General features: G+C 45.5%; 1 protein-coding gene across 6 annotated transcripts in view; it reads right to left on the reverse strand.

Annotated features, from left to right (window-relative positions):
• Positions 1-230: 230 nt before the first annotated feature.
• Positions 231-19,065, reverse strand: part of GJC1 (gap junction protein gamma 1) — a 28,660-nt gene continuing 9,825 nt past the window's right edge. Inside the window, exons 2-6 of one of the 6 annotated variants that reach the window (XR_004781832.2) lie at positions 11,921-12,034; positions 9,479-9,554; positions 7,936-9,342; positions 1,668-1,833; positions 231-724 (exon numbers count right to left, since the gene is read on the reverse strand). Coding sequence is in view for 4 of the 6 variants with exons in the window: in XM_035566975.2 (XP_035422868.1) it covers positions 8,142-9,323 (1,182 nt within the window). In the remaining 2 variants the exon portion in view is untranslated. Of the gene's footprint in view, positions 725-1,667; positions 1,834-4,950; positions 9,343-9,478; positions 9,555-11,920; positions 12,035-13,088; positions 13,303-16,004; positions 16,458-19,065 lie in introns of those variants that run through there. The other 5 variants (XM_050715512.1, XR_004781831.2, XM_035566976.2 and 2 more) reach the window with 5 other exon arrangements.

The raw sequence follows: 19,065 nt of genomic DNA on the forward strand, positions 1-19,065 counted from the left end.
CCTCCACAGGTCTACTAGCATTTCTTTCCTTTTTTTTTCTTAAAAATTTAGATTTGTAACTACATACCAGCAATTGATTAAATTAGTTTTGAAGTCTCTCAAGCTCCAGAAGATCTCAGCTCTCCTCTCTGGAATATCTGCAGTACATGACACTCCTCTGCCTAGCTACGTGTAACATGCATGGGGAAGGGACTATTTTTATACCTGTATAGCTCCGTGATCTCCAGCCTGCCCTGCAGCATCTAGGTGCTATTCTACGCAACTAACAGTCAGGATTTCCCTGACTGGAGTGCCAGACACTGTACATCATCTGAACTGTGCCGGGTGAATCACGTTCATGCTCTATGCACAGAGGCAAAACATCCAGCTGTACCTCGCTCCCTGCGTTTCCTTTAATAAACTCATTTTCTGTTTGATACAGTCACACGTCTTCTCTTATTTTAGTTCTTGCCACGGAGGGGCTCCTGGCCATGCATCCTCCGCTGTGTGCCTGTCAGACCAAAGCCTGCAGGCGCTTCTGGAAGGCTTGGAGCCGCTGCCACATGATCTGCTACCTCCTCTCAGCAGCTGCCCAGCCATGCTACAGAAGTCCTTGCTAATATTCTTCTGGTTTTCAGCAGAAGCATTTCTGGTCATTGCCGTTTTATGGGACTGGAAACATCCTGAAATTCTCTTTAATTTGCTTGAAGTCAGCCAGCACCTGCAGGAGGGCTAAAAAGAGATGCTGAAAAACAAGGCAAGACAACACACGTTTCCACAGTGAAAGCAGATTGTCTCTAAGAGGCTGAATACCATACATCCAGGTTCACACCAGGTCTGTAGCATGGATAACAGGAACTCCTGTCACCCAAACCTTCACTGACTTTACAAAATGCTTCCCAATGCCACGGTACTAGCAAATTCTATTAGCACACTTGATATTTGCAGGGGAAAAAAAATCAATGAAAAATATCAATGAGGAGCTGTTCCATGACGGCTCTTTTAAAGACAAAGAGCACAGCCCCTGCCCTCAGACGGGCAATTCCCCCTTCTCGCTCCTGTGTTCGCATCATGTGCTGCACTGCTCCAAGGAACAACGCACCTTTCTGCTCTCACAATGTCTTATGTGGCACTGCAACATGACTGGGAGAAACAGACATAGAGTTTACATTTATCAATTTTCTCATTTCTCACCTGAGTCATTCACCTTATCACAAAATTTACCACGTCAATCCAGCCCTAATTCTGATAAACCCACTCTGTACATTTTCATGTCTGTCTTTTCACCTCATTTTAAGACCATTTGCAATGGTGTGTGTTCATACAAGCAAAGTTATATATTTTCTCTTGGAGCTTACAGAAAGCACACACTGCCAGGGAACCTATGTGTTAATCGCACATGCTGAACACGTTCCAGCTGCACGCCCATAGAGATTCAGCATGCAGCTGATGTAATCAAACTGACTTTTCAACAGCTCCTTCAAAGAGCTTTTGAAACGTTAACAAGTTTATTACCAAATATGGTTGACTAATCAGCCCCATTTTCTGATTCATGCTTTACATGTTAGATAAAGGGCTCTGTCTGTGCTGGAGGGTCACTAAGAGCGCAGCAGAACCCAGCTCATTCCAACGGGCCGGACTGCTCACAGAGGCTACTCTTTATGCAGCTTATAAAACGTCCTACATACCTGGGGGACCAGACCGCTGACCACACGGGCCTTCAATTAGTGCTGGAACTGATTAATGAAACACGCTGCTTTGCTGAGCAAACCCCAGGCAGTTTGATGGCTGTCCCTCTGCCGCCTCTCTCCCCATGCTCCTCGCGCTCCTTCGGGCAGGCATTCTGCAATGAAGCTGATCCGAGAAGCAGTTAGGGAGTTTTCATGGGTCTCTCTTCCCTCCATTTAAACCAGACAAACAGCTGTTTGCAGGGGAGCATTTAACACACAAGGGCTGGGAGAACTCCCTGGGCTTGTAACACCAGTTAAGCTGCTTGCCAGCCAGCAGGCCCCAGTCCCACAGAAAACTTCTCTTTGTAACTTGGTACTTTCACAAAGCTTTTCACTGGGACACACCAGTGGCATTTACTGAGGTCTGTGGTCTAATTCCAGTCAATGGAAACAATCAGAGGACATAATGCAAACACCCAAAGGATCTCCATCATTTGTTGTCGTAATTTTCCGTATACAACATGAGAACGCACGCAGCAACAAATCACTAAATATTGCAGAACCACTTTCAGAGGAAAAGAACAAATATTGCTGTCAACAAAATAAAGCAAAAGAGTTTGGTTTCAGAATTTCCCCCCATTACATTTAAATTCAGCTATCATTGGTCTCCTCCCCTTCCTCCCTACACAAAGAGTCAGGGGGAGTAACAGCCAAAGGTGACTTCAAAACTCTGGATACACACATACATCCTGGCACCTGCCCGTATCAGTGTATTACCAGAAACATTTTCCATATAGAACAAGGGAATTTCACGTGATTTCAAGCTCATGGAAAAAGATATAAAGCCTGGCAAGCAGTCATTAATGGTAGTACTGAATTTCTGGGCAGAAGAAATAAAGGGTAAGAAAAAAAACAGTTCTCAAGTCACAATGTTTTTAAGTAAGGGCAAGATAAAAGCTTAGAAGTTGGCACAACACGCTACTCATGTGTCTTCCAATATTTCCACAAAGTGGAAATATATCACTGTTTATTTGCTGACATGAAATTTCATTCATGGCAAGAGATTCAGATCTTAATTTCTATCTGAAGACCAAGACCAACCTGCTGGCAAAGCGTGCCGCAGAGGATGCACAGGTCTGCACCACTTCGAACCCCGGGACACAGAAAGGAAACCCAAGTACACCAGGAGAAGTCCTGAAGGTGCTTTTGTCAGACCTGAACAAGGGTAACGTGCACAAATCCTGGGGCATACAACCGCAAGGCAATTTAGATGCGGCCATGGGGGCCTCGGTTCTGCTCCCAGGGAAGCAGTGGGCTTGGGTCCTCCGTGAGCAAACGTGAGACTCTTCCTTTGCAAAAGAATGAGAACACCCCATTCAATAGCAAAATAAAAGGGAGGACAACAAAGTCTGAAGTGTAGGTACTGTTCCGTAACACTGATTAGCATTGATCAAGTGCCTCTAAATCCCTGTTCTGAGGCATTTTTCCTCAGCTATCAACATGGAATTTAAACAACAACTATAATGTCACTCTGTAGAAAGCAAAATGTCATTTTCCAAGCAATGATGAACTGGTATTTTAAGTCTCCTCTAATACAGAGAAAATGAATGGCAAGCCCCGAAGGAGCTGAAGTCCCCATGCTCCTTTCCACACTGCTGTGGAAAGGTGGATTGTGTCTAGCTACACCACTAACAGCAAAACATAATTTAACTCACGCACACGGATTGGTCTTTCAGGAACTATTTCATGGTAACTGCACAACGTGCAAAGCACAGCACATCTGATTCACAGGAATCAGGAACGCCACAAGTGCTCCGAGAGCAACCATGCGCGTCGCAATAAACAGCTCCTTTACAAAGGAGTAACCTCGTAGCTGGCAAGGTACGCACCTGATGGCAAGAATTCTTCAACTATCAGCAGACTGAGCTACAAGCATTGTGTAGCTGCTACAAGATTGTAGCTAAACTACACACAGGAATGCTTAATGCTAACAATATTCACCCCCTAACCACTGCTTCCAGCGGGAAAACTGTTCGGGAGAGATGCTCTCGTTTATACTTGCAATACCCGGTACAAAATGTCATGCTATCCTTGCTTTGTAGCAGAGGACAATAAGGTGGACACCGTCAGTGACCTGCCCGGAGGTGCGAAGGGTCGGTTAGGATCACATCTGGGGGCACGATGCCGTCTGAGACATCCTCGCGTACCTGGGGCACCGGCACAGGGCTGGCAGACGCATCGCAGGAGCCCAGGGGCCTGTCCCTTGGCAGCAGCAGCTGGCGGCCACGTGAAATACACTGGAGCACCTCCAACAGCACTGGGCATCCACACAGAGCTGCGGGACCATGCCTGGGGAGGCTGCGCAGGATCCCTCCGCGTTTCCCCATGCTGAGAACAACGCCGACCGCAGCCACTGCGTGATGGTTTCCGTGAGGTGATTTCCCAACACACCCCACCAGCACAGCATGCTGCGCTCACACCCTTCTTTTCCAGTTAAACGCCTGAAGCACTTCAGAATTCCTCACCACCTATTTGTTGTTACACCAAGGCTTCTGCACATTAAAATACTTGAGCACATGCTTAACCAGATGCCTGCAGCTGGCTGCATTGACTCACACAGAGATAATCACGTGCTTAAAGATAACTGCGGGTTCAAGCATCTGGCTGGAGCTGCAGAGGCGAGGCAGCGGGAGCCCAGGCCTCATTATCTGTGCCCAACCGTGCCGAAGCCGAACCCGTGCCACAGCCGAACCCGCGCCATGTGGCTGAGGCCGGCGCTTCCCAGCCTGGCCGCAGAAGTCGCGGCTGCTGACAGATTGCAGGGCAGGCCGAAGCAGCATGGGGCGCGCGGGAGGCTGAGGCTGAACCCTTCCGAGGAACAAACGGCTTTTTATCCCAGGTCCACGCCATCAAATCCACTTCACTCCTCGCTTTCCTGTAGCTACGTGACACGGCAAACGGGTTAATGCCACCTTATGCACGCTTCCAAGGCTGAGGCCAAATTTTCAACGAGGCCAAACAAGGGGAAAGCATGGGACACTTACAAAAGCTATCTTTTGTGACAGCAAAACAGACGGGCATTCAGCTGCAATTTTTAAAAGGAGCTGGGCAGCCAGTTCCCTTCTGTTCCTTCAAAAACTGTGGTTAAATTAGGGCAGCTAATGCAGCACAGTTCACTGGACAATATCAGCACGCTCATTCATATGCATAAACGCAGATTTTTGTGTTTTCATGAGTGGTACCCTTTCCAAGGTCTGACTTTCAAAGTTTAAATTTTTATTTTTTAAATTCAATTGTTCTTGTCACTGAAGATCAATTCACATGCAGAAAGGCAGTTACAAACTGACTCTTTATTATACTGAACAAGGTCAAATTTTAAAAAACTTCAAGCTGTGTTCCAATACAAATCACTGAAATACCCCTCTTCTTCACTCTCATATCCAAAGCATATTCATTGTTGGAAAAAGAAGTCATCTCAGACGATGTTCAGTAATCCACTGGATTTAATACTTTTTTTTCCAAACTGCATCCAAAACCAGAGAATGACAACACAAACTCAAGTTATGTTCAGTGTTTTCTTTGTCCAAAAGACTGTTCTGAATATTTATTTCAGAATGGCTACATTAAGCCAAAGCAAGAGAGCATTTTCAAGTAATGCATGTATCATTTCTTCAAAAGGAAAAAAATCCAACCCAATACTTTGAAACTGAATACAGTCACAGACATGAACAGTTAGAGCTTCAACATACATCCTCTACTAATAACAGTTTCAAAGAAAATGTGCACTTTATACACAATTAAAATGGAAACAAAACAGTAATAAAAACAGATCCACCACTTTGCATTTTTGGAATGAACTTAGTGTTGGGATTGAAATACTCTACACACTTTGCTTGCTAACAGAATTACTTAGTGGTTTGGACAAAAGCTCACAGGACTGACCTGAGACGGTAACTTTATGCACGTAATGGTTTAGATCATGAATTAGGAAAGGGCTAATACAAACAAGAGGTGAAGCAGCTGTTGTGAACTGATTGCAAACAGGTTTTATGCCATTAACAAGAAATGGCTGCACTGATGCAGTTTGCATAGAGAGCAACAGGGGGGAAGAATTTTAGCTTCTTGCCATTCAGCTGATGAAAGGGAGTTCTGAAACCACCGCGAGGGGTTAAGGGCAATGTAACCCTTTTGGGAAGCTGAAAAGAACAACTGAGATGCAGTGCTCGGGATAATGAGTGGAATGTAGCCATGAATCTGTGTTTATCTCCAGGCTCCAAACGTCTTTCCCTAGTACTTTCTGACAACATGTTTTTCACCCAACTTCTCCATCACATGCAGCTCTTTGCTGGCAAAGCCTCTCTGCCCATCCTCAGGCGGCACACTTCTCTTCAGACTCCTGTTTAACTGGAGGAACACTATTAATAAACTTTCTCACCCCGCACAGCTAGTCCCATCTCACCAGCTAGCCATCCCTGCCTGAAACTCCACTTCAGCTTTTAGAAGTGGGTATATACTTACTGAGTTTATCATCTAAAAGACATCACCCTGAAACTTCTCTGCGTTAAATTCAGAGGTTACTCCTCTCCCAGCACAGAGCCCAGGATGTGCTGTTAAACAAAAAGCCAGAAAGCAAGTTTTCTTCCAAACCTCTCTGCTGGACGCAAACTGGAGAAGCTCTAGCTGACGTTCTGTGGAGGGTTGCACTGGCTCTGGGCGCACTTACGTCTCTCTAAAGCAGAGCTGAGAGATAGCTGGGAGAGATATCTATGCCTGGACACTCCGACTGTCTGGTGTCCCGGAGCAAAAACAGACTGAAAACAATTCAGCAAAATATCTATTTTCAGCAAGTGCTTGGGTAGATGATAACCGCAAGCACATGCCTGTTTATCCTTAGTTTATATTTAACATAAAGCCTATGCTTAGCTGTTCTGCAGACAGGAATGGAGTACAGGTTTACACGTTCTCTGTGTAGCTTTACTTCTCAGTCCCGTTCCTGGTCAGACCGTAACAAGGGCACTACGGACTGAGGTAGCCTTGAAACAGAACAGTCCCCTTCCCACTGGAAGCAGGCCCCCAAAATAAATTAAATACACAAAAAACTAACAGAAGAGGAAACAGAGCAAGGCCCTGAACACATTATAAATAGTAGCAAAAAGCATACACATTTACCAGCATCCCTCAGATATTAATGCTCATCCTTGCCAAAAAGACACCGCCAGAGGCGGAGAATACCGCGTTCTCCTTTTTCTAATTATAAATTCAAGTTTAATGCCAAAACCACAGAATGCCAAATCTGACTGGTCTCTCAAGCAGAAATCTAAATTATACATATTGCTCTGTCTGAACTAAGTTCCTCGGACATAATGGAAGGAAGAGGGGCCTGGAATAAGGCATTATCATTCATATTCGGAAAGGGCTTTGTAATAGAACTTGTGCAGACAGCTTGTGTGTACAGGGTTGTGGGGGGAGGAAGGTTATTTCTTGAATGTAATGCATCGAGAAACAAAATTAACATGACTCCTTCTAACCAGATTACTCTGGAAAATACAAAAATCTTACCCAAAAGGTATTGTAACAACGTGATGCCCTTGGGGAGCGGGGTGTTGCGTAACAAGAGACCTCAGAAACATCTTTCCGTAGATATCACATAAATATGTGGAATTACTGAATACAGTAGTTTCTATTTACTTTTTCTGAATGTTTTACAGGAGTTTGAAGTCTCTCTTCCCTCCTGTTGAATAAAGCTTGCAGGGAGGTCTGACTCCACTCTGCATTATGGCTGGCAGGCTTGCTCTGAACACAAGTACTCTAACACACACGCATTTTTTCCCCCATTTTCCATAGGACAAAAAAATGTAGCACATAATAGCTATAGTTTGACACTTCCGTTTTGTAAGTAGCACATCATTTTTGTAAAAGATACAGTCAAGAGCACCATTAGCAGATGTTTTCCAAATCTTTCTCTGCTCTGCTATGAAGTGACTGGCACCCGTGGGCTGCCTGGATAACTGGAGACTCCTCTGTGCTGTGTGCATGTTCAAGGCACTTCTGAAATGCAGCATAGAAAGTTTTTACATTTAAAACAAACAAAAAACAACAACAAACCTGCGGACCACAGTAATAAAACTAGCAAAATGCTAACAACTACCTACTGTTTTCTCCTTTTTAATATAAAAATGTGTAACTTCAGAGATCCAGTGTACAAATACAAAAATTGTGCATAATAAATGTACTATAATACTGTACATACAGCATAAACCGTTCAATGAGAATGATTTAAATATACCTATTTGTCTCCTGGCTTGGAAGGCAGAAGAATAAAGTTCTATAATCCTAGCATATGCGTATAAACACTTTCTTAGAGCTTGAATCACTAGCCAACGGTATCCCTGAAAATAAGCAGAACCAAATATTTACTTAATGGAAGCCATTATTCAAGGGGTTGCTGGTTATGATAAACTAGGAGAAAAAAATATATTAACTCAGCCAACGTTAAATCCAGACACAGTTCTTTCCGTCTCCTGATTTGCTACTGGCACTGCTTTTGTTTGAGCCTGCTTTGGACTTCTTCTCTCTGGAGCTGCTGGGATTGTTTTGGTTGTTGTAAGCCTGGATCGCAAGGTCCAGGCGTTCCTGAGCCACTTTAATTTCCCTCTGCAGATTTTCCAGGTCAGCAGGAATGTTTTCTTCGTTGCTTCCATACTGCTGTTCCTGAGCTATGTTGGCTTTGTTCTGTTTGTAGGCCATTTTGGCATTGGACAGTTCAGTATATTGGATTTGATCTGGCTTGACGGCAATGTTATAGCCAGGAGGAGCAGATGGTGTATTCCAAGTAAAAGGGTAGTTGTAAGTACCAGAATCTTCCAGCTCTTTTCTCTTGTTGTTTAATGTGTCCCGGATTGTGCCAAATCCTAAATGGAGCATCTCCCAGACATTCAAAAGTAAACACATACAGCTCACCCCATACATTATTAGCAGGAAAATGGTCTTTTCAGTTGGCCTTGAAATGAAGCAATCTATCTTATGTGGGCACGGCTTTCTGCTACACACAAATATGGGGCTGACCTCAAAACCATACAACAGATACTGACCCACAAGAAATCCAATTTCAAACGTAGTCCTTGCCAGAAGTTGCAGCACGTAAATTCTCATGAGTCCATCTTCACGAATTCGTCGCCTGCCATCATGCTTAGCTTTGGCAGGGGCTGACTGCTCTTTGTTCTCCCGTTCACTTTCCAGCTCTATTTCTGGGTACATCATTGGGTCTTCCTCGTGGTCATCTTCAGCTTCCTCTAAGCCACGGTGTTGTTTCCAGCGCGTTGAGAAGCTTTTACTTCTGATTCTTCTGTCAGCTTCGCTGTGTTCCACCATCCGGGCAATTTTGTGAATTGCGTAGCCTAAATACATCACAGACGGAGTGGCTACAAGAATGATCTGAAACACCCAAAATCTCACGTGCGAAAGAGGAGCAAAAGCATCGTAACAAACATTCTCACAGCCAGGCTGCTCTGTGTTGCACACAAACTTGCTTTGTTCATCATAGTAAATGGATTCTCCTCCCACAGCAGTTAGGACAATCCGAAATACAATCAACACTGTCAGCCAGATTTTGCCAACAAAGGTTGAGTGATTGTGGATCTCCTCTAACAGACGGGTCAGAAAACTCCAACTCATGGTGGTCAAATAATTTTATCTAAAAAACAAACAAACAAACAAAATCCCCAGATGTTTGAGTTTATCGGCTTAAGCCTAAATGCTGCAAATATTCAATTAAGAGAATTAGACTAGAATTTTACAACCAAACACACAACTTTTGTTTGTGCTATCACCTGCTATCGGGAAACTCCAGCTGCCAGGATTTGCTTGAAGATCCTGTGTCTCCTCTGCAGGCTTTTGAGAAGTCCACTATACATATACATAAATTAAAAAAAAAAAGGAGTTAGCTGCCATTTCACAAACAAAACTTGCATTCCAAGCTATTTCCAAGCAGAAGAGAAAGACACAGCTGCTCTGTATTTCAAATGTTAAAAATAACATTTACACTTCGGGCTGAAATCTCCTAAATATAGTGGAACAAAAGCTCAGCTCCTGTGAAATTTTATGGGCACCATTGGCTATGTCCCATCACTGAAATTAGGATTTGTTTTAATTGCGTGGAGGCATCCAAGAGCTGTTGAAGTCTGAGCTGGCAGTGTTGGCCTCCACCAGAGACAGTGGAAACAGTTCTATCTATGGAGCAGTGCCAGCTGCTGCAAGGCAGAAACGAATTGCCCAGCCAAAGCCTGAGAGGCAGGCAACTGCTATTATCTTTGTTTTAAGGACAGGACAACCTTATATAGATTGTGACCTGACCAATGCTATCCTGCAGGTCTAAGCCAGAGACAGTGTGTGACCCAAGTGACATCTCACTTCTAACCTTATGGTCAAACTACTCGTTCTGTGTATTTTGGCTCAATCCCTCAGGGAGGCTAACAGTCTCCCTTTAAGGCACAGAAGACCTTAGGATATGTATCTCGTAGTGCCACTGGGATAGTGGAAGGAAAATCTAGTTAAAGAAGATACCTATTAGATAGCAACCAATATAAGTTTGTAATCTTAACAGTAAAAAAAACAAAAACAAAAACAAACAAACAAAAAAAAAAACACTATCAGTGGAAACTCAGAGCTGAGAGCACTGTGAAGTATTATAATGAACAAAAAGCTAGCAACACTATAGGCCTACCTGGTGCTTTAAGTAGTAAAACTGGTAAAACATTAAGGACAGAAAGAACCATTTGACATTGCTATAGCACAGGGGATATCTTTCAGTCCTCTGATGATGTTAAAGATGTAACAGTAATAGAAATTTTCAAGTCAAAAAAAAAATGAGGAACACTTGGTCAAAGGTTCAGGATCTTGCTAGGAGGAAGCAGGGCAAAAAGTAGTATTGTGACCCTGGACTTCAGGAGAGCAGACTTTGTCTTCTTCAGGGATTTAATTGGAAGAATTCCATGGGTTAGGGCCCTGGAAGGAACGGGGGTCAGTATTCGAGTATCACTTCTTCCAAGCTCAAGATCAGTGCATCCCTATGAGCAAGAAGGCAAGCAAAGGGGCCAGGAGACGTGCATGGGTGAGCAGGGAGCTCCTGGTGAAGCTCAAGCAGAAGAAGGAAGTTTACAGCATGTGAAAAAAGGGACAGGCCACTCGGGAGGGATATAGGGACACTGTCAGAGTATGCAGGGATGTGACAAGGAAGGCCAAGGCCCTGCTGGAATTAAATCTGGCAAGGGATGTCAAGGACAACAAGACGGGCTTCTTCAAATACATCAGTAGAAAAAGGAAGATGGGAAAATGTCGGCCCACTGCTGAATGGGGCAGGTGCCCTGGTGACAAACGATATGGAGAAGGCAGAGTTGCTGAATGCCTTTTTTCTTCAGTCTTTACCGCTAAGATCAGCCCTCAGGAATCTCAGGTGCTGGAGACAACAGAGGAAGTCCGGAGAAAGGAGAGTTCTAAAAAAGGAGTTCTAAAACCAGAACTGGAAAAATCTCTGGCACTCTAATCTTAAAATTGATTTGGTCTTAAAGCAGAGAAATTTGAGGAGACTGGAAGAAAACTAAGATTTACATCTATTCAACTTCTTCCACACAACTATGAAGTTGTTCACAGGCAATGTAATGAAATTTGAGGGGATGCAATCAATGCAGAACAAAATGTTTCATTGAAAAGGCAACAGCACCGGCATGATGTGGTTGGGCTCCACAGAACATTTGATTTATTACTTCTTGATAATGTGAGAAAAAGATAGCATGATAGAGTATTAAAAAAAGCACACGTTAAGAGAATTAAAGATCTTGAATAATGATTCCCACGTTAGAACAAAGATCAATCACTCTTAATTACAGCGAGTCCTACAAAGACTAGAAACAGGCCTGGCAACCAGTCTGCTTTTTCCCCTGAACAGAAAATGGCTACTGACAAAATCCACAAATGGCCCAGAAGTTTGCAGACTGACAAATAAAGATAAGAATATCAGTGATGCAAAAAAATGCATTGTTTGAGAGGCTGAGTCCACTGAAACAAAAAAATGCTTTAGCCCAGCTTAATGCAAGGACATAGAGCTAAGCAGAAGAACACGTAAAAGAGCGGTTACTCTGGACAGCAGTTAATAGGAAAGGGAGTCAGGGTCCTAATGGGTAAGGGTGTCAACGAGCACTGGCAATAGAACAAAAGTGATTAATGTAATCCTTGGTGGTGTAACATGCAAACAGGAGCAAGGAGGGTGACCTTACCTCCTTGTTAGCGAGACAGCATACAATGCCCGTGTCTGCATCCTTCAAAAGTTGCTTAAACGTCAGAAAGTGAATGTAGCAGTCTCAAAGCCATCCGAAGAATGGGGAGGATGCCTGAAAGTGAAAGATTTAGAGTTCAATTTGTTTAGCTGGGAAACGTGGGAAGAAAGGGACGGATTACTGGTGATTCACTTAACCTAGTGTCTGTCAATTGAGCATGCAATCAACCTAAGGCTTATAATCGACGCTCTTCTTATTAGGCAACTATGCTACCATTATGCCATAGACAGAACTGGCTGCCAAAAAAAAGCATTTTAATGGGCAAAAGAGACCAGAGGGGTCCAGGCCCAGGCTTCGGGCTCTGACCCCTTGTTTCAGAAAGCTCCCTGACTTCAGCTTTGCAACCCTGAGTTCTGCGTTACAGCAAGATGCGAGAGGCTGCTTCAGCCCCCCGTGCTTGGCATTTTCCAGTGGCTCACTTAGATTAGGACTCAACACAGGTAGCAGAGGCTGCAGATACCGTGCGCTTGAGGAGACTCCCATACGCTGAACAGAGAGCTCAAGTGAAAACTGTGTCCAAACGCGGGGAACAGAGTTAAGAGCCACAACACTCCCATTCGCACTGAGATGCTTTATCAATCTAGGCACCAAACAAGAACATGCAATGGCACGCGCACGTTGCTAGCTGACGTGTTTTAACTGAGCAATGAGGAAAAAAAAAGGGGTTAATTTTCACTCACTGACAACGTTAGGGCCAAATTCTTTTCTATAAGGAAGCTACTGAGCAAACTCAAAAACAAACACTGTTGCTGGTTTTAATTTGGACTAAAGGCAGGAACCAGCCTTTAACTTTTCAGGTGTCAGTGTTCATTCCTGGATGGCTGCTAGCAGAGAAGACTTAAATTAGAGCGATATCCCTATGAGAGAGGAAACTGAATCTTGAGTTTTAGATGAGATGCTACCTTGGGATTGCACCACGTTTTTCGAGGTACACGTCAGCCTTTTCAAGGTGTGTTTTCTACCTGAGGACGGCATCACTGGCGTCACAAATGCACAGACACCGACAATGTAGACATTTACGTTTCGATTAACCACAGCCTTCACGTGAGGAAGCCATACCAGCTGTGCATTTACTAACCAAGACTTCTGTTGATTAGAGAGCTCTTACTGCTACAATTTGAAGTTGTTGAAAACCTCTGTTTCTCTTTGACAGCAAAGTGTCATTTATTCCAAATTTAGTTTCAGTCCAGAGCAGCGCTGCTGATACAAATATGGGAAAATCCACCAGCTGGCAAAGAATGTTTGGCACCTTCTTTGTCTTTTAGGCTCAAGCGGAACGACCTGGCATTAACCCGCTGTTCTACTGAGGTGCTCGGCCCATCCTAATGGGAAGTAACAGGAAAAAAAGTTACAAGCAGGATTAGGCACTTAAAATTCTTGAATTTCGCGAGATCAGCCAAGGCTAGAGAACGCATATTTCTGCCTCTACAACATGTGTACTGCAGGACCCAGATATACTGCAGTAACCTTCACCTAATGTACACTTAGTGTCTCCCAGAACTGTTGTTCTGGCAACATTTAACTCAATAATTTTCCATTGTTTGAAGCAAAAGTCTATGGACACTGACACACATCTGAAAAAGGCAAAATGTCAGCAATTTCAGCTAATTTAAGTCATGCCAGAAAGTGCATTTGAGAGAGACTTTCATTCCTTGTATTTGTCATAAGCTCATTCCAGCACTTAGAGCAGAGGCAGCTCCTTGGAGCAGACAGGACGCGGGATGCAAACAGCACGACGCTATCTCTGACAGCGAGCTGGCTCCTGTGAATTAAAGTTCTGTGCGCCAGCTCCGAGCAGACACTGACATCCAGAAAGGGGAAAGAAAAAAGAAAGAAAGAAAAAAAAAGAATTTGGAGCAGGTACATGGGAAAAAAAAATCATTTTCAAGTTAACAGTTTCACTGCAGGAAATTTCCGAGCTGATTTACCACATCCCTGTTGCTCAAATACTGACACAAGCACTGAACAGCCCCTCGTGTGGAGCTTCCCCTGTCCAGCCCACGTGTGCTTTTGAATGTGTTTAAACACGGGATTAATTTGACCTCGTTCCAGCTTTCCTACCTAGCTGTAATAGCCTCCCGGCAGTCAGGGAAGAAAACGCGCGCCTCTGAATGGCAGATTACTCAGCTACCTTAAAATCCTGTCTCCAGGTGAGATGACCAAGACGCAGCAGGGACAGGAGGAGTGGAGGCAGCTTGGCCCAGAGAAGCTTTTGTGAAACGCTCCCTGCGATGCCTCCGTGCCCCGTGACGTACGGCACCGATAGCTTGGTGCGCCATGCGACAGCCAGGGTTGAAGAACAGGCTGCCGAATCCCAAAAGCCTTCCAAATCCCAAACCCCTTCCGAATCCAAAACGCCTTCGCGATGTCCGACACCAGGCGCGGGCTGGGCAGGAGGAAGCTACACTCAGCTTCGGCCACGGCTGGCGGGCTGCTGCCAGGGCACACAGGCAAATCCTGCGAGACCCTTCCCCAACCACAGCCAACCCCAGTAGGGGCTTCAGCTCCCAGCTCGGCTTCCACTGCACGTACCTGAGGCACGACACAGCCCCGTGCTCCTTCTCGCCCCAAGATCCAGCTCCCAGGGGAGAGCAGGAGCCGAAGCTCTCGATGCCACCGACCCTCAGCACGACACCGGCACCTCGCTTAAACAGCAGGCATAGGAGAAAGCCTCTGAAGCCAAAAGATGATCATGACAGGGAATGTTCTTATGCTCCTGCACTTTTTTTTTTTTCCTTAAAACATATCCTACCGTGTCATCCTAATTAAATTTGATTAATCTATTGCTGAAATATTTGTTTTCTTTTGTTTTTAAGCAGCGTAAAAAGATGTGTGCTGATCAGAAAAAAAATCAAGAATAAATGCATGGCAATTCTGTTGATAATCAAAAGAGGTTTCATGCTGCATGAAAGTGAAATTAGGCCCACAGGCTAATTAAAATAGGATTTGAATTAGGATGAATGAATAATTAGCATTATTCATTCAAATCTCATTTACATTGAAATGTAAGAAATTGCATGATTTACAATTTTTGGGGAAGCTCAGCATTTTTGCATTTTATCTTTTTTTTAAACCTGGAAAATGAGTCAGAATTCACTACTAAGAAGGGAGAAAGCCTCGGCCAGACCCAGCACCGGCAGGGTACGAGCCCACCACGTACCCAGGCTGGCAGCGCGCCGCCACCACCCGCACTCCCAGCGGCTCCAGCACCCGTCCTCCCCGGGGGCGCGAGGGGAAGGACAGGGGGATCCTCCTGCGGGGTTCCTCCTGCGTGACAGCGACCAGACAGCTCCCTGCTTCCCTCACTCGCGAAGGAGGCGCGCTCAGTCGCCATTACCTTTATTCCTATGTTTTAAGGAAGTGCTTGCAGCACCGTGCAGCTGAAAAATAGTATGGAAACAACCGTACTGATTTTTATTTTTTTTTTAAATCTGTATTATGTAACATTTTGGAGTTAAAAGCCTGGTGCTTTTTGGACAAAACACAACGCTTTCTCGAGTAACTGGAAGTACCCAGTCATCTCGTAAGCCTCACGGTGGCAAAGAACAGAGAGCAGTTCCAAAAAAGCCACGGCATCAATGTCAATTTGGGAACAGCTTCTGAACAGCGCCTTCAAATCCCAGGCACGTTAACAAGGTTCTGCTGATCCCCAGACCAACCCCCCCGAGTCTAAAAACCCCCTCGTCGAATGATCAGACCGCAGATTCGATGCAGAATATAAACAGCATACTGAAATGCGGGTAGGAGGTAGAGATATAATAAGATTCTTGTGCTGTCAGAAAAATAAAGATGTCAAATACGTATCTTTTTGAAAATCAACACACATATATCCACCCAAGCATTCAGCTTAAAGATAAACTGGAATGTGCAGCTAAGACATGAACCTCCAGTAGCCTCAGAGTGCCCTCTAGGTAGTGCTAACATGGAAAGCCAAGTGACAATTTTAGCAACACTACCCCGCAGTGACACAATTCAAATCGTTGTATGTTTTGTGCTGGCCAGAACAAGCATTTACTTCACCTACAGCATCCAGGACGCGGCATTTCCAGGGCAGACACCTCGGAGCACACGAGATCCCTTCCGAAGAGCAGCGCACATCGGGGCAGCTCCAGCACGAGGACAGGACAAGCTGCAAGCCCCACTCAGGTGCATTGAGGACTGGAAACCTTCATTGAAAACGGAGGCTGAGCTGTCGAGTCTCTGTTATTTCGAGGGATTTTTGGAGTCCTGCTTTTGGGTCCCTGTCAGCCTGTGTCCCCTTATACAGGCTCAGCATTCAGTGCCCTTCAAACCAGTGGGGAAGAGGTGGATCAGCTGCAGAGTGGTACAGTGAGCTCCCAACTTGGACATTTCTGTAGCAGCTCAGGACAGAGCTGTCAGATGTGCAGTAAATTTGAGGAGGTTGCTCTTCAGATCAGTCCTACTGACTTGAGACACCAAGAAACTTCAGAAGCAAGCCCCAGGTGATGCTGGTGCTCTGATGTGAAATATAATAATGGAGAAAATAAACCGGTCAGCAGATTACACAACGAGACACGGCGCATTTGACAGTCTTTGCAAGGAAACACTCAATCCTCGGGGCAGGAAGGCTCAGCCTCAGACCAAACCTGGGCTGTAGCAGTGCGGTACCGGGCCGAGGCTTGTGTGCCAGTAAGCCTTCTCCCTTCATGCAGCTCATGGGCTGGGAGTAACAATGGATGAAGAACTGCTGCCGGAGCTCTAACAGCCACCGGGTTCACTCTGCTGAAGCTCTCTGCAGCACTCTCCTTAGTCTGAACGCCTCTCGAGTCTCACACACTTCAAAGCATTTCTTTGCAATGTAATCTAAGCCCATGAAGCCCAGGTGGTTTTGAACAGCTCCTATATGAGCAGACCTTATGTAGCACTGGCAGAGGCTCACCACCATTTACTGACTCGGGCTCTGCCCTGCACTGGGCCCCAGCACTGCTGTGCTTGTTCTTCTCTGCACAGGAGTTGGGAACATACACGAACTCCTTCCCTGTGTCAGACATTGAAAACAAGGCATTACAGGGTTTGAAAAGGGCAATTTCTTTTTGAGAAAAGATTGAATCTGGACCTCAAGCCATACTAGAGAGAACAGCCAAGCCTGGTGTTTCAAGACCAAGGCCAAAGTGTTTAACCAAAACCTGAACCAGACCAGGCTGTCTGCACACAGCACAGCCAGGGACTGCTACGCTAACCCTTGTAACATCCAGAGGTCAGCAGCGTGTCCTCAAAAATGACTGTTCCTACCAACACAAATGACTAACCAAATTGCTGAGTTGGGCCAGGATGGATTCAGGACTACAAAATACTCCTGGCTGAGCTGTTGGCTCCCTTTATTCCACACAAAATGGATTCTGCAGGCTTTTCCGAGAGATGATCAGAGATACTCAGCACTCATCTTCCAAATACCAAGAAGTTCTCGCCAGGAGCTGCTCCCAGCTAGATATCCATTCGATGAGATAACACGTGCTCCTTGGCTCAGGACATGAAGTGCTACCACTTGATGAAATGCTTCGGAGATAAGCATGCCAAATGCCCAACAAGCCCGACGCTGTGACAGCTTCTTTTTAAGCAACAGAAGCACCCGCTCACCTCGGTCATTCATTTATACTTGACGACCTCTAGTTTTCCTTGTGCCAATATGCATTACCCTAAAAAGTTACAATATTCTGCCAACTTGCAGTTTAAACTACTAATTCTATCTGCTGTTTTCAGCCTACTACCTCAACAGAGCTCCAGGGCAGGCTCCCGAGCAACGGCTACAAACGCAGAGACATCCCGTGCTCCAAGGATGGAGAATCCAGGAGCTCTCTGAGCAGCTGGCTCCGACATTTGCCCACACTCACAGAAAAAAGTTGTTCTCCCTTTAAGTGGAATTTCCTGCGTTTCGATCTGTGTCCATCACCTGCAGCCCCTGCACTAGGTGTCACCGAGAAGAGGCTGGGACCACAGCAGCAAAGCTGTTTTTCCTCTAAGAATGAATGTAACAGAGAGGAAACGTTTTACAGGGACTTGAAATACACAGGAAAGTGATTTGGGGACATAAAACCTTTTCCATCCACAGTGCAGGCTGAGTGCCCAAATAAGCTTGGGCTGCTTGCTGTGCAGTCACCCATGACACGCCGCGTGCAGTGCTATATAAACAATACCTAACAGTATAGTATTTTTAACATTTTAGTAGCCCATCACACCTGTGTCCTCAGCAGCTATTTTAGCATAAACAGCTATGGGCAGTGGAAGGGTAGGGATGGAAAAGATGGAAAGGGATGGGGCAGAGCACAAAAAGCCAGGTACCGAGTGACAAACAGCACTCCAAAGTGACAGCAGGCTTGGGTTACTGCACACACCTGCTGACTAATCCTACAGGTTCAGCTCACTGCAGGATATTAAGCTCCTTTCAGAGGGAAAAACAGCATCCTCCTTCAAACCCCACAACAGCTCCTGTACAGACAGGCCCAGCACCACTGTGCGGGACTGCACTGGAGGCAAACAGGCGAAGAGCACACCCCAGGTGAACCAGAACTGTTTGCACGCTCAGGATGCAAATCGGAGCACGATGCCCTACCTGAAACACCCCTGCAAGACGGACACATGCTGCTGCAGGGCAGCCACCTTTGTACGTGCCTGAGCGTGTGAGCACTTACAGGGTCCCTCTGCCTCCCTCGCAGCGAGGACTGAGGTTGGCCGTCTTCACCCGCGCACTGTTTCAGGCAGCCATCAGAGATATTTCCCCACCGTGACGTGATCAGTGATTCAAATAACCACAAAACCCCCCTAACCACTCCTAATTCCACTGCAGCCAACAGCACCACAGCTTTTCCCCACCAGGCTCCTCTTACACGCTCAGAGGGATGAGTGTCAAAAGAAAATGACACACTCGAGGCAGCTGACCCAAATATCACTCTCACAGCCATTTGGGCGGGGGGGGGGGGGGGGGGGGGAGAGAGAAGCCAAAAGAGAGCAATTCTGTCTGCTCCTGTAAGTCAGAGGCTCTCAGCTGAGCTGGAGACAATGGAATGGGTATGAACACCTAATTCACCCAGCACCGTATTGTGACAGGAAAAAGGAACTCTGCTAGT

This window comes from Cygnus atratus, chromosome 25 (assembly GCF_013377495.2).
Source record: "Cygnus atratus isolate AKBS03 ecotype Queensland, Australia chromosome 25, CAtr_DNAZoo_HiC_assembly, whole genome shotgun sequence".
Taxonomy (NCBI): Eukaryota; Metazoa; Chordata; class Aves; order Anseriformes; family Anatidae; genus Cygnus; species Cygnus atratus.